The following is a 12,112-nucleotide window of genomic DNA, read 5'->3' as shown; positions in this document are numbered from 1 at the left end:
GAGATAGGGAGGGTTGTCGGGGCTGGAGGTGGTTACAGAGATAGGGTTGTCGGGGCTGGAGGAGGTTACAGAGATAGGGAGGGTTGTAGGGGCTGGAGGAGGTTATGGAGAAGGGGAGGGGCGGGACCATGGATGGATGTGAACACAAGGATGAGAAGTTTTAAAATCCAGGCCTTTCTGGATAGGTGGTGAGTTTTGGTCAGTGAGGTGACAGGTGGATGGGGCTCGGTGTTAGTTCGGGTACGAGTAGCTTTGGATGAGTTCAAGTTTGCAGAGGCTTTCCAGAAGAGCATTGGAATAGTGAAGGTCACAAAGGCACGGATGAATCTTAGTCGGTGGAGGATAGTGGGGCAAGGATAGCTTAATCTTTGAAAGTGTCTTGGACTGACCTCCTCTCTCTCTCTTTGTGAACCAGGCACATAAAGGAAGTTGTGTACCTCCAGGCCCAGCAAAATCAGGAGCTCCAGGAACTTTACGATCGACTCCGCGTGCCCAAGGAGTCGTGTGAGGGCTCCCTGCAGGCCTACTCCCCACCCAGCCGTCGGCAGAGGTCGGCCAGAAGCAAACTCCGGAACTCCAAGTCCCACTCTCTGAGCGCCACTCCCATCGGTACAGGTGAGCAGCAAGGCACCGATGTCCCTCAGCCCGCGGAGAATGGCTTTGCCGATTGACACCGCTGATTATTTTAAGAAAAATACGCAGACTCTGGGGCAGTTGTTTAAAAAAAGGTTCTCAAGGCTGAGAGAGTGCTGGAATGAAGAGGTTATAACCATCGGGAAAGATTGAACAGGCCGGGGCTCTTTTCTCTAGAAAAGAGAAGGTTGAGGGGGTGGCCTGATCGAGCTCTTTAAAATGATGAAGGGGGTGTCGATAGGGTCGACGTAGAGAAGATGTTTCCACTTGTGGGGGGGGAGGAGGGGAGACCAGAACTAAGGGGACATCAATATAAGACAGTCACTAATAAAACCAATCGGGGGTGGGGGTGGAATTCAGGAGATACCTCTTTACCCAGAGAGTGGGGAGAGTGTGGAACTCGCCCCCACAGGGAGGGGTCGAGGTGAATCGTGTCGATGTATTTAAGGGGGAGGCTGGATAAACACACGAAGGAGAGAGGGATAGTGGGGTAGTGGGGGAAGAGGCTGGTGTGGTGCAGAAACACTGACGTGGACAGGTTGGAAGGAGTGGCCTATTTCAGTGCTGTACGTGGTTTAGACACTGAAACTCGAGTCTGTTCAGGCATTGGTGTATGATGGTACGGGGTCCATGCACTGGGTTCAAAGTGGGAACGAGCATAGATGAACAGCCACGCATTCAATTTCCCAGAACACTGGTGCCTTGCAAGGTCAACGATAGCATGTATCAGAAGGTGGGGAAAATGCCCTCTATGCCCCTTCGTAGGATCGATCTTAACTCCCCAACCTCCGGTGAGGCCCCTGTACTGTCGCAATTTGACATTCCTGTACTTCCTGCCCCTCTCACTCTGCTAGTTTTGAACAGCCTTGCACTGTTAAACCCTGGCTGTTCCAAACTGGCCTCTGTGACCTAAACTCGGGCATCTATGGGCTGTGCTCGCTTCTGAGTCAGCAGGGTCATGAGTTTGCGCCTCATTCTAGTGATCTGACAACATAATCCAGGCTGATTCACAGCGCAGTGCTGAGGGAGCGCCGCACTGTCGGAGGGTCAGTGCTGAGGGAGCGCCGCACTGTCGGAGGGTCAGTGCCGAGGGAGCGCCGCACTGTCGGAGGGTCAGTGCTGAGGGAGTGCCGCACTGTCGGAGGGTCAGTACTGAGGGAGCGCCGCACTGTCGGAGGGTCAGTGCTGAGGGAGCGCCGTGCTGTCGGAGGGTCAGTGCTGAGGGAGCGCCGCACTGTCGGAGGGTCAGTGCCGAGGGAGCGCCGCACTGTCGGAGGGTCAGTGCTGAGGGAGTGCCGCACTGTCGGAGGGTCAGTACTGAGGGAGCGCCGCACTGTCGGAGGGTCAGTGCTGAGGGAGCGCCGTGCTGTCGGAGGGTCAGTGCTGAGGGAGCGCCGCACTGTCGGAGGGTCAGTGCTGAGGGAGTGCCGCACTGTCGGAGGGTCAATGTTTTTAAAATCTGTGGTTTTTAAGAGAGAGGCCACTTTTTTTAAAATCCCTTTCGCAATGGCTCTCAGGGTCTTGTTGGGGTGTGTAATCTGTGGGAGAGGCCAGGTTGACGGTTTGTTTTACCCCTCCTTTGCCCCAGGGGTGTTCAGCTACCCAGATTCCTACAACTGCCAGCAGGCTGCCGGAGCCAAGAAAGGGACCTTCACCGACGACCTGCACAAGCTGGTGGACGACTGGGCCAAGGAAAGGATTGGGGCCGCCAGCCTGAAGCCCAGCCTGAACGAAATCCGGCAGATTCAGAACCGTCAGGACCTGGAGAGCCGGCACCAACTCTGTGACGTGAGTGACAGGGAGGAGAGAGGAGCAGGGGTGGCGGGGGGGAGAGAGGAGCAGGGTGGGGGGAGAGAGGAGCAGGGCAATTAAAGCAGATCACCGCCTGCCCCCCTCTCGGGTGGATCAAAAAGATCGCACAGCCTCTGCTTTAGGCGCTTGGTTTATTTTTTATTCATTCGTGGGATTGTGGGCCTTGCCGCCTAGGCCAGCGCTTGTTGCCCGTCCCTAATTGCCCCTTGAGAAGTTGGTGGTGAGCTGCCTTCCCCGATGAACCGCTGCAGTCCCGTGTGGCACAGGTACACCCACACCCACGGGGTGTTTAAAGGCTGGAGCCAGTGCTTATCGCTCAGCCGTCAGCGGACAGGACCGGTCGTTATCACTTTGCTTAGGGGGGCCAATCTTTATTCTGAGGGGTGGTTTTGACAGGGTGGATGCTGAGAGGATGTTTCCCCCTCACCCCTCGCACAGTTTCAGAGTCAGGGGCCTCCCATTGAAGACGGAGATGAGGAGGGATTTCGTCTCTCAGCAGAATCCTCTCCCCCAGAGAGCAGCGGAGGCTGGCTCATCGAGTACACTCAATGTCGAGTTAGGCAGAGTCCTGATTGACCAGGGAGTCGAGGGTTATTATGGGGTTGGTGGGGGCCAGGAAAGTGGAGTTGAGGCCACAATTGGGATCAGCTACGATCGATCTTATCCAATGGCGGAGCAGACTCGAGGGGCCGAAGGACCTGCTCCTTATTTCCCCGAGTTCCTATGTCTTTTTCCCTCTGCTTCAGATGGTCTGTGCCCATTGCCGATGGACCCTTGCTCCAAAGTGAGGGGCTTTTCGGCAAGTGATGCTCCGCCGGGCGTCGAGCAGCAGGTCCTTCCCTCGTCTCGAGCGTCGGCCCGGTGTATGGACCCATCAGCCTGGTGTATGGACCCATCAGCCTGGTGTATGGACCCATCAGCCTGGTGTATGGACCCATCAGCCTGGTGCATGGACCCATCAGCCTGGTGTATGGACCCATCAGCCTGGTGTATGGACCCATCAGCCCGGTGTACGGACCCGTCAGCCCGGTATATGGACCGTCAGCTCTGTGACGCTCGGCGTCCGCGTTCCAGGGCAGCTCTGACCCCTCACCACCCAGCGGGCCAACAAGGAAGGGTTTTGACTGCAGCCGCCTGTGTTGTTCCATCTCGGCCGTCTCTTTTAAAGATTAAAGAGTCCAAATGTGCCCCACCCAACTCTGTTGGCTGCCTGCACTTGTACTACTCCACCCACCCCCCCCCCCAAACACAGAAAGAAACACACACAAAAAACACACTCAGAAAGCCGAGGGTGTTGAATATATTCAAGACTCGGATCAATAGATTTTTTGGACGCTGAGGGAATTGAAGGGGTTGGGGCAGGAGAGCAGAGTCGAGGCGAATAACCGGCCTCGATCATGTTGAGTTGCCAGAGCAGGCTCGAGGGGCCAAATGGCCTCCTCCCCCTGCTCCCATTTCCTCTGTTTTTTTTCTTTCCCTCCCTACTAACCCTCTCTTTTTTCTCTCTCCCCCCCCCCACCTCAGGGAGCTTCCCCATACTGCAACGTTGGCTGGACAGGGACTGGATTACAAGGCCAGGGGACGCAGCAGGCTGCACTGCCGCCAGGAATCCCCCCGTCGAACTCGTTCCCGGGCACCGCGGCCCCCTACGCCCTCCCGAACTTGTGCCAGTACGGTGGGATGGCCAGAGGGACGTACCAGACTCAATGGACCGGGGGTCCGGCGGCAGCGGCGGCGGCGGTGGTGGGCTGCGCTCAGCCTGCTGGGCTGGCCCCCCCACAAGGACTGACCCAGTATCTGACTGGAGGAGGAGGAGGAGGAGGAGGTGCTGTGCAGACGCTCCCAGTGCAGGGCTCCCCCACAGCCCCTCCGCGGTCAAAGTAAGGCGGACCGAACAGCATCGACCGAGTCGGGACGGGGGGGGGGTTTCGGGCGGTGGGAGAGGGGCCAACGCTCGTTCCGCCGGCCGACAGCAGACGACGCATCGAGGACGACGGGACACCCCCCCCCCCCCCCCCCGCCCCCACCGAGCCACATGACCAGCAGCAGCGTTTCCAACCCCCCCCCTCCCCCACCCCAACACTCCACTCCCCTCCCCTCCCCACTCCCCTCTCTGCCAGCCCAAGATGGCGGAACCACCTCTTTGCTGCCCTCTCGTTTTGACTGGTGCTCCCACCCCCCCCCCCCCCCCCTCCCCCACCCAAAGTGGCCATTCTGTGGGCTGGGCCCTCAGATATTGAGTGAGTTTTGGGTGGGGGGGGGGGGGGGGGGGAGGGAAGGATACAGAGGGAGGTGGGGTGGGGGGGGGGCGGGGTGGGGGAGGTTATTTTTGCACCCATTCCGCTCCCCACCCAACTACCCCCCCAACCCAACTCCAACAATAAGGGGCCAATGGGTGTGAGGGAGTGCTGCGATTTTAACATGGGGGGGGTGGAGGAACTGAGAATTGCAGATGTGCAGAATGCACTCTCTCCTAGCGGGGAGGGAGGGAGGGGGGGGGGGGGGGTCTATATCTCCTTCCGCCCAGGCCTGGCAACGTGTGAATTGAAGCAGCGATCTCTCCACCCGAGCCCAGGGAGTCGAGTTTCTGCCTCTATTCTTGCCCCGCCCCTGGTGTTTTTTTTCCGAAGTTGAATGTGCCGGAATCCTTAGCGGTGTTTTAAGTGTCCGTCCTCCACCCCCCCCGCCCCCTCACAAAACACCAAGCTCGCCTTCAGCCTTTGTGCACTAAAGCCCACCCCCTCCCTCACCGTTTGCGAGTGTGTCAGCGGCGGCGGCGAGATCACTACCCGGTGCCCAGGCGCCACCCACCTCCCACCCCCCCCAGGGCAGGGCGGAGGGCTTGACTTCGCTTGCCCACTCCTGGTGGGAGGGAGGTACTGCACCCTCTTGGCTTCGTTACCTCTGGACTGGCCGCTGGAGGAGGAGGAGGAGACCGTCTAGAAGAGGGAGGGAGGGGTGGGGAGAGGGTGGGGGGGAAGAGAGAACACACTCCGGAGGTCAACCCTCGCCCAAGGACTCTGCACGGCGGGGCATCAGCCTACAGGCGAATGGATGAAGGAGGGGGTGGGCGGAAGATGCCAGGACACCCCCCACACCCCCACCCCAACACAGAGCCAGCAAGGTGAACCCCACACGGACACTTTAAATCCTCTCCACTCCATCCCCTTCCCTCCACCCCCCCCCCGTGTGTGTGTGTGTGTGTGTGTACCCTGTTAACACTCAGCTGCAGCATCACGTTGTGAATAACTTTACTTGAAAGGGATGTTGTGCTGAAACTTTGTGTGCGCACCCGGAGCGTGCGCGTGTATGTTTTAAAACCTTTTCGCTTTCTTTGTCGGTGTCCTGGTCGCACATCACGTTGTTTTTTTTTTTTTACAATTGTTATTTAAAATGCCAGCTATTTCGCAAAGGTCCATGCTGCGGGGTGGGTGGTGGGTGGGGGACTGAATGTAATCCGGCCGCAGGTGGGTGATGGAGGCTGACTTCGAAAAGAATTCGCCAAGCGGTTGGTGCAAAGCTGGTGGGATAGGGCGCACACTCTGGTGAAGGGGACCTTGTGCCTTCAGCGTGTGCCTCCACACCCCATTAAGACCCGTGGGTGAAGCCCAATCCCCTCTGGAATTTGTTGTCTGCTCACCGAGCTGCTGGAGAATGGGCCAGGCTGACCCTGCACTCTGGCCCTTTAACTCACCCTCTCTCTCCCCCCCCCCCCCCCACCCCGGGATTTTGAGAAAGGAGGGTCAGCCCTTTCTGCTGCAGCTGACCCGGGCACTTTCATTTGGGCCCTGGGTACGTGCGGGCAAGATGTAATATAAATCACGGTCCTCTCCCTCATAGCCCCATCATTCATTCCCAACCACCCCCTTCCCAAAGGTCGATGGGGAGCACTTGGAAGGATGCCCGAAATAAAACTTTCCAGATGTGGACCCTCTTGTCCCCACTGAGCTCGAAGGAATGATGTCGATTTCTCTCCTTCCTTTACCGTCCACTGTCTGTGTCGCCCCTCTCCCCCCCATCTCAGCCCTCCCTTTTAAAGATTAATAAGAGTCCAAGCATCCTGCCTGGCCTTGTACGTTGCCCTCTCTGTCACCCGAGCGCACACTCCCTTTAACGGTTTCCGCGCCTGTCTCTCTCTCTCTCTCCTCCCCTTCCTCTTCCTGACGACTCTTGCCCGCTCATGCGTTTCCCAGCTCTGTCCGCTTCGACCCTGGCTTCTCTCTGTAGCGCCAAGTCGGTTGCCTTAACCCAGCTAACATGCACGCACAACCATTGGCAGTCTCGTTTCCCTGACGATTCTGAACCCCTTTCCTTATACATACATATATGTATATATATATGTATTAAAAAAAAAACTGTGAACAATTATAAGCGGGTTGTGGAAACCTTCCGAAGTTGTGGTTCGGGAATTCTATCGCAACGTTACATGTTGCTGATGTTTTTGTTTTTTTCCATGTTGTGTTTGGATTGTAATGTGTGTGTTTCTTTCTATTCCAGTTTTGTTTACTTGATAGGAGTTACCAGGGGAGGAACAGGGTAGTGGAGGGGCTGGTGTTGAGCAGTGAAATTATCATGGTTTATGGTATGTGAGCGGACACTGTCTTGTAGCTTCCCTGCCCTAAGAGGGGAATCTCTCTTCACTGGTTGGGTGTGCAACATTTTCACACTGTACCTTCTTGAGCTGTGAAGGACACCCGACCATACAATTGCACATTCTGCCTTTCCAAACCTGGGGTCTGTGTCTAAGAGCATTTTGAGCTGTATACAGTGACCAGTGCAGTACTGGTGGGGACGGGTCTGTCACTGTATAATAACACTGGGGTACAGTACAGGTGGGGACGGGTCTGTCACTGTATAACACTAGGGTACAGTACTGGTGGGGACGGGTCTGTCACTATAACACTGGGGTACAGTACTGGTGGGGACGGGTTTGTCACTGTATAACACTGGGGTACAGTACTGGTGGGGACGGGTCTGTCACTGTATAACACTGGGGTACAGTACTGGTGGGGACGGGTCTGTCACTGTATAACACTGGGGTACAGTACTGGTGGGGACGGGTCTGTCACTGTATAACACGGGTACAGTACTGGTGGGGACGGGTCTGTCACTGCATAACACTGGGGTTCAGTACTGTTGGGGACAGGAATGACCTTGAGGAGTGGGACAAAGTAAGAGTGCTGCAGGAGCACCATATTGCACAGATCTGAAGTGTACTGTAAGTGTGAATATTAGTGCCAGTCCATCAGATGAGCTTTGGTTAAAAGCCAATTGTGTTGCCTCGTAAATGGACCTTTGTGAGAGAAGCTGAAGTGTGCTGCCCTTTGGGTGGCAGTGTGCTGTATTCTGAATTCAGAAAGTGGCATTGCAGCCCCAGCGTGTGTGTGTGTGTGTGAGTGTGCGTGCAGCATGGAGTATTTGTGAGCTCTCATACTTAACACTCGCACGTCTCAAGTTGCCACCATTTATGCACAGCCCTTTTTTTAAAATGTGCTTTTTATTTTGGGAAAACAAACCCCCTGCAGACTTGCAGTGCCTTGATATTAAAAGCTTTCTCGGTTATTCTTCCCCCTGATTTGGAACGAAGTTGTTTCGTTGTGTTTACCTGCTGCTACCATTTTCTTTTCGATAACCGCGTTGTATGTCAGAGGTGGCGAAAGGGGTCTCCGACTGTCCACTGGGGTCTGTGGTGGGTTGGGCACAGAGAGAGGCAGTGCGACATTGGTATCTCCTGCCTCCCAATTGTTATTCCTTCCCCTGTGGGCTTTTTTTTTAAAAGGGAAGCTGCTCTCAGAACCGTGACCAGCAGGAATTCAAGATGGGGGGGGGGTTGGCGGAGACGAGTGACAATCCCTCACTTGTCTCGCATGAGGTGAAGTGATGGAGGGGGGAGGGGGGATAGGTACTGTGGGGCTCCTCCTTTGATCTGAGGTGCGAGGGGGTGACTGGTGTTGGGCAGTCGGAATCTCCTGTCTGTTCTCTGGTGTTCGTGAGTGGGTGTTGGTGAGGAGAGTTAACAAACAGTATTACTGGTAAATTCAAACTGTGATTATCTTTTTGCATCACCTCTGAGCGTATTTTCTTTTGTCGTCTTATTGTTTTTTTTTAACATATACTGTGTAGTAAAGCAGTTTGTAAGTCGATGCCTGTTCTCTCTCTCTCTTTCCCCCTTCCTCCCCCCACCACCCCCCCCCTCCCCCTCCCCCGTAACAAGGTTTTGTGTTGAAAATTGTCCAAAAGTCAAAACATTCTCCAAAGTTTAGCTGCATGTGCAAAATGACTTTTGTATCTTTCTAAGATTAGACGGGAAGAGAAAGAAAAAACTGACCAAAACTCTCGGTGTTGGTTTATTTTTTTTTGTCTCCTAAGTTCGGATGTTCTGTCGCTGGAATCGAGTGGACAATTCCCCAATCCGAGTTGGAAATCTTATTTCTCAGTTTTTAGGCGCAGTCCAGTGTCTCTCCTCTCTCCTCCCCCTCGATCGAACTCGTAATCCCCATTTTTAAGTTTCTGGTCACCCGCCCAACATTCCCTCTTTCGTGCCCCCTGGTGGGGAGCTGCACCTACAGGTGCTTTATAAGTTGTGCACTTAAAGGTAAGCAGAATGTCGTCATCTGGGCTTTTTCTCACCCCGTGATGTCTTGTCCAGTGGGATCATGAGGGTTTCTAGCCAGACCCAAGTCCCGTATGAACTGAAACCTGCATCTTTAATTACCAGCTTGTGTTGGCAGTGCGCTGGAGGACACGTACCACCATCCCTCTAAAGTGGAGAAAAGCACAGCACCAGACAGGCTAAGCCCAGTGGTCAGATTTACTGACAAATAGAATTATAAATAAAGGTAATAAATAACTGCCAGCTTCTTTCAGCAGTGTGCTGGTGGACACGTGTAATGCTCGCTATGTACCACCATCCCTCTGAAGTGGAGAAAAGCACAGCACCAGACAGGCTAAGCTCAGTGGTCAGATTTACTTACAGATAGAATTATATATAGAAAAGTAATGAAGAACAACGACCCAACTTAGCCCATGTTTATACTGTTTTTAAAAAGAGAAAAGAAACTCCGGAATCATTGCTGTTCCTTGCAGCTAGCTACTGGACACAAATTACTTAGGGGGTAATTCCTCAGGAATGTTCAACACAATAGGGGATGATTGGCTCACTTAGTTGATCGCCACACGGGAATGTCCTTGCCTTTGGCCTTTCCCCTTTTCAAGAGCGGTTTCTTCTCCTTGGACAGGCCGCGGACACCTTCACTCCTTTTAAGTTAGTTTGACGAGCTGAGACTGGAGGCTTCGCAGGAGTTTTAAAGTCCGTCCAAAGAACCTGCCGTTCATATAATGTACGACCTCCGTAGCTTTCACTCAGGCATATGCTCCACATCAGTCATCACAGACGAAGAACAAAATGCATTTAAAATGCCGCAGGTGGAACAAAAGTATTATCCCACAAACCTAATGGGGTGCGGTGTCAAAATAAGGAAATAAATATCTCTCTGTAGAGGAAGTGGGAAGCCCTACTCTAGCTTTTAAAAATATTTGTTCAGGGGATGTGGGTGTTACTGGCAAGTCAGCATTCGTTCCCCCATCCCTAATTTCCCTTCCCTTGACAAGGTGGTGAGGTTTTTTTAAAATTCATTTACAGGATGTAGGCGTCACTGGCTGGGCCAGAATTTATTGCCTGTCCCTAATTACCCCTTGAGAAGGTGGTGGTGGTGAGGCATCACCCTGAACTGCCTGCAGTCCCCGTGTGGTGTAGGTACGCCCACGGTGCAGTTAGGGAGGGAGTTCCAGGATTTTGACCCAGCGACAGTGAAGGAACGGCTGATACATTTCCAAGTCGGGATGGTGAGTGGCTTGGAGGGGAACTTGCAGGTGGTGGTGTTCCCATCTATCTGCAGCCCTTGTCCTTCTAGATGGTAGAGGTCGTGGGTTTGGCAGGTGCTGCCTAAGGAGCCTTGGCAAGTTGCTGCAGTGCATCTTGTAGATGGTACACACACTGCTGCTACTGTGTGTCGGTGGTGGAGGGCATAAATGTTTGTGGATGGGGCACCGAACAAGCGGGACTGCTTTGTCCTGGATGGTGTCGAGCTTCTTGAGCGTTGTTGGAGCTGCACTCATCCAGGCAAGTGGGGAGTATCCCATCACACTCCAGACTTGTGCCTTGTAGATGGTGGACAGGCTTTAGGGAGTCAGGAGGTGAGTGACTCTCCGCAGGATTCCCAGCCTCTGAGCTGCTCTTGTAGCCACAGTATCTGGCTTGTAGGTGGTTGCCTCTTAACTGCCCCTCCTAGATGGCCCTTGCAAAACAATTCGAGGGCAATTAGGGATTGGTAACAAATGCTACCCTTGCCAGCGATGCCCACATTCCAAAGAATAAAAAATAAATCAATGCTACCTGCCTTTTTCAGTATCATCTGCAACGTTCAATCCCTTTCCCCTAGGCCCTTAACCAAGATGATTAAATTTTATTTTAAAACAATTCGCCCTTGAATAAAACAATTTTAAAACACTAGCTTGTGACAAAAGAGTATCAATAAGTATTGACAATTTGCTAAATTGCCGCCGTACGGTACGCAAGTTCTGCCAACACTGCATTATCAGTTCAGTATGTCCACGTTTTATAATGCCTGTGTGAACGGCAGAAGAGCACAAGGAGTACCCCTGCCCCGTCATTCACTAAGATTATAGCTGATCTTCCACCTCAACTCCACCTCTCCCCATCCTTTTAGTATCCAAAAAAAATCTGTTGACAGTCCTGAATGTACCCGGTGATTGACCACCCACAGCGCTGTGGTCGAGAATTCCAAAGATTCGCAACCTTCGAGGGAAGAAATTCTTGCTCCTCTCAGCCCAAAGTGGCTGACTACTTATTCCGTGACTGTCCGCCCTAGTTCCAGACTTTCCAACCAGGGGTAAACATCCTCCCAACATTTAACCTGTCAAGCCCCTCAACGTGTTAGGTATATCAACGTGTTTGCCTCGAATTCTTCCCAATCCTCTCATCCCAGGAATCAGTCCGGTGAGCCTTCGCTCCCCTCCCTTTGATGAGTATGTCCTTCCTTTGGGAGGGAGACCAAAACTGTGGACAGCTCCCTAGGTGCATCCTCACCAAATGCCCTAGATCGTTGTAAGCCTATGCTTTAATACTCCAACCCCTTCGTCATATAGGCTAACATACCATTTGGCTTCCGAATTGCTTGCTGTACCTGCAGGTTAACTTTGCGACTCGTGTACAAGGACACCCAGTTTCCTCCTGAACGCCAACGTTTCTCATGCTCTCACCACATTAACCTCTGAGCGCCACCCACTCGCCTACATTGTCCATATCCCTTTGCAGCCACTTTCCATCCCCCCCTCAGAACATACTGTCCCAATGAGCTTTGTGCCGTCAACAAACATAGGACTTTGGAGCGTTCGGCCTTTCGGGCCTGCACTGCCATTTAATACGATCATGGCTGATCAACTAGATCCACTTTCCTATCCCCCCTCTCCATAACCCTCGACTCCCTCGTTGATCAAAAAGTCTGTCTAACTCGGCCTTGAATATATTCAATGAGCCAACCTCCACTGCTCTCCATGTGCTATCCATCCCTGCATATCAACTTGGAGCCCCTAGCTGTAAATTGTTGGGGGTATTAATGGGGGCTATTAATAATAGGAGGTAGTA

At 53.4% G+C, this 12,112-nt stretch overlaps 1 protein-coding gene across 1 annotated transcript in view; it reads left to right on the top strand.

Moving 5' to 3' along the window:
* The window catches only part of LOC144672892 (serine/threonine-protein kinase WNK3-like), a 55,485-nt gene extending 51,156 nt beyond the window's left edge, over positions 1–4,329 (top strand). Inside the window, exons 19-21 of the mRNA XM_078534893.1 lie at positions 416–615; positions 2,222–2,421; positions 3,970–4,329. Of these exons, the coding sequence (XP_078391019.1) occupies positions 416–615; positions 2,222–2,421; positions 3,970–4,329 (760 nt within the window). The remainder of the gene's footprint in view (positions 1–415; positions 616–2,221; positions 2,422–3,969) is intronic.
* The last annotated feature ends 7,783 nt before the right edge of the window (positions 4,330–12,112 follow it).

This window comes from Cetorhinus maximus, unplaced genomic scaffold (genome assembly GCF_964194155.1).
Source record: "Cetorhinus maximus unplaced genomic scaffold, sCetMax3.hap1.1 HAP1_SCAFFOLD_138, whole genome shotgun sequence".
NCBI lineage: Eukaryota > Metazoa > Chordata > Chondrichthyes > Lamniformes > Cetorhinidae > Cetorhinus > Cetorhinus maximus.
Note: the sequence above shows the minus strand (reverse complement) of the source record. Positions and strands in the feature narration are given on the sequence as shown.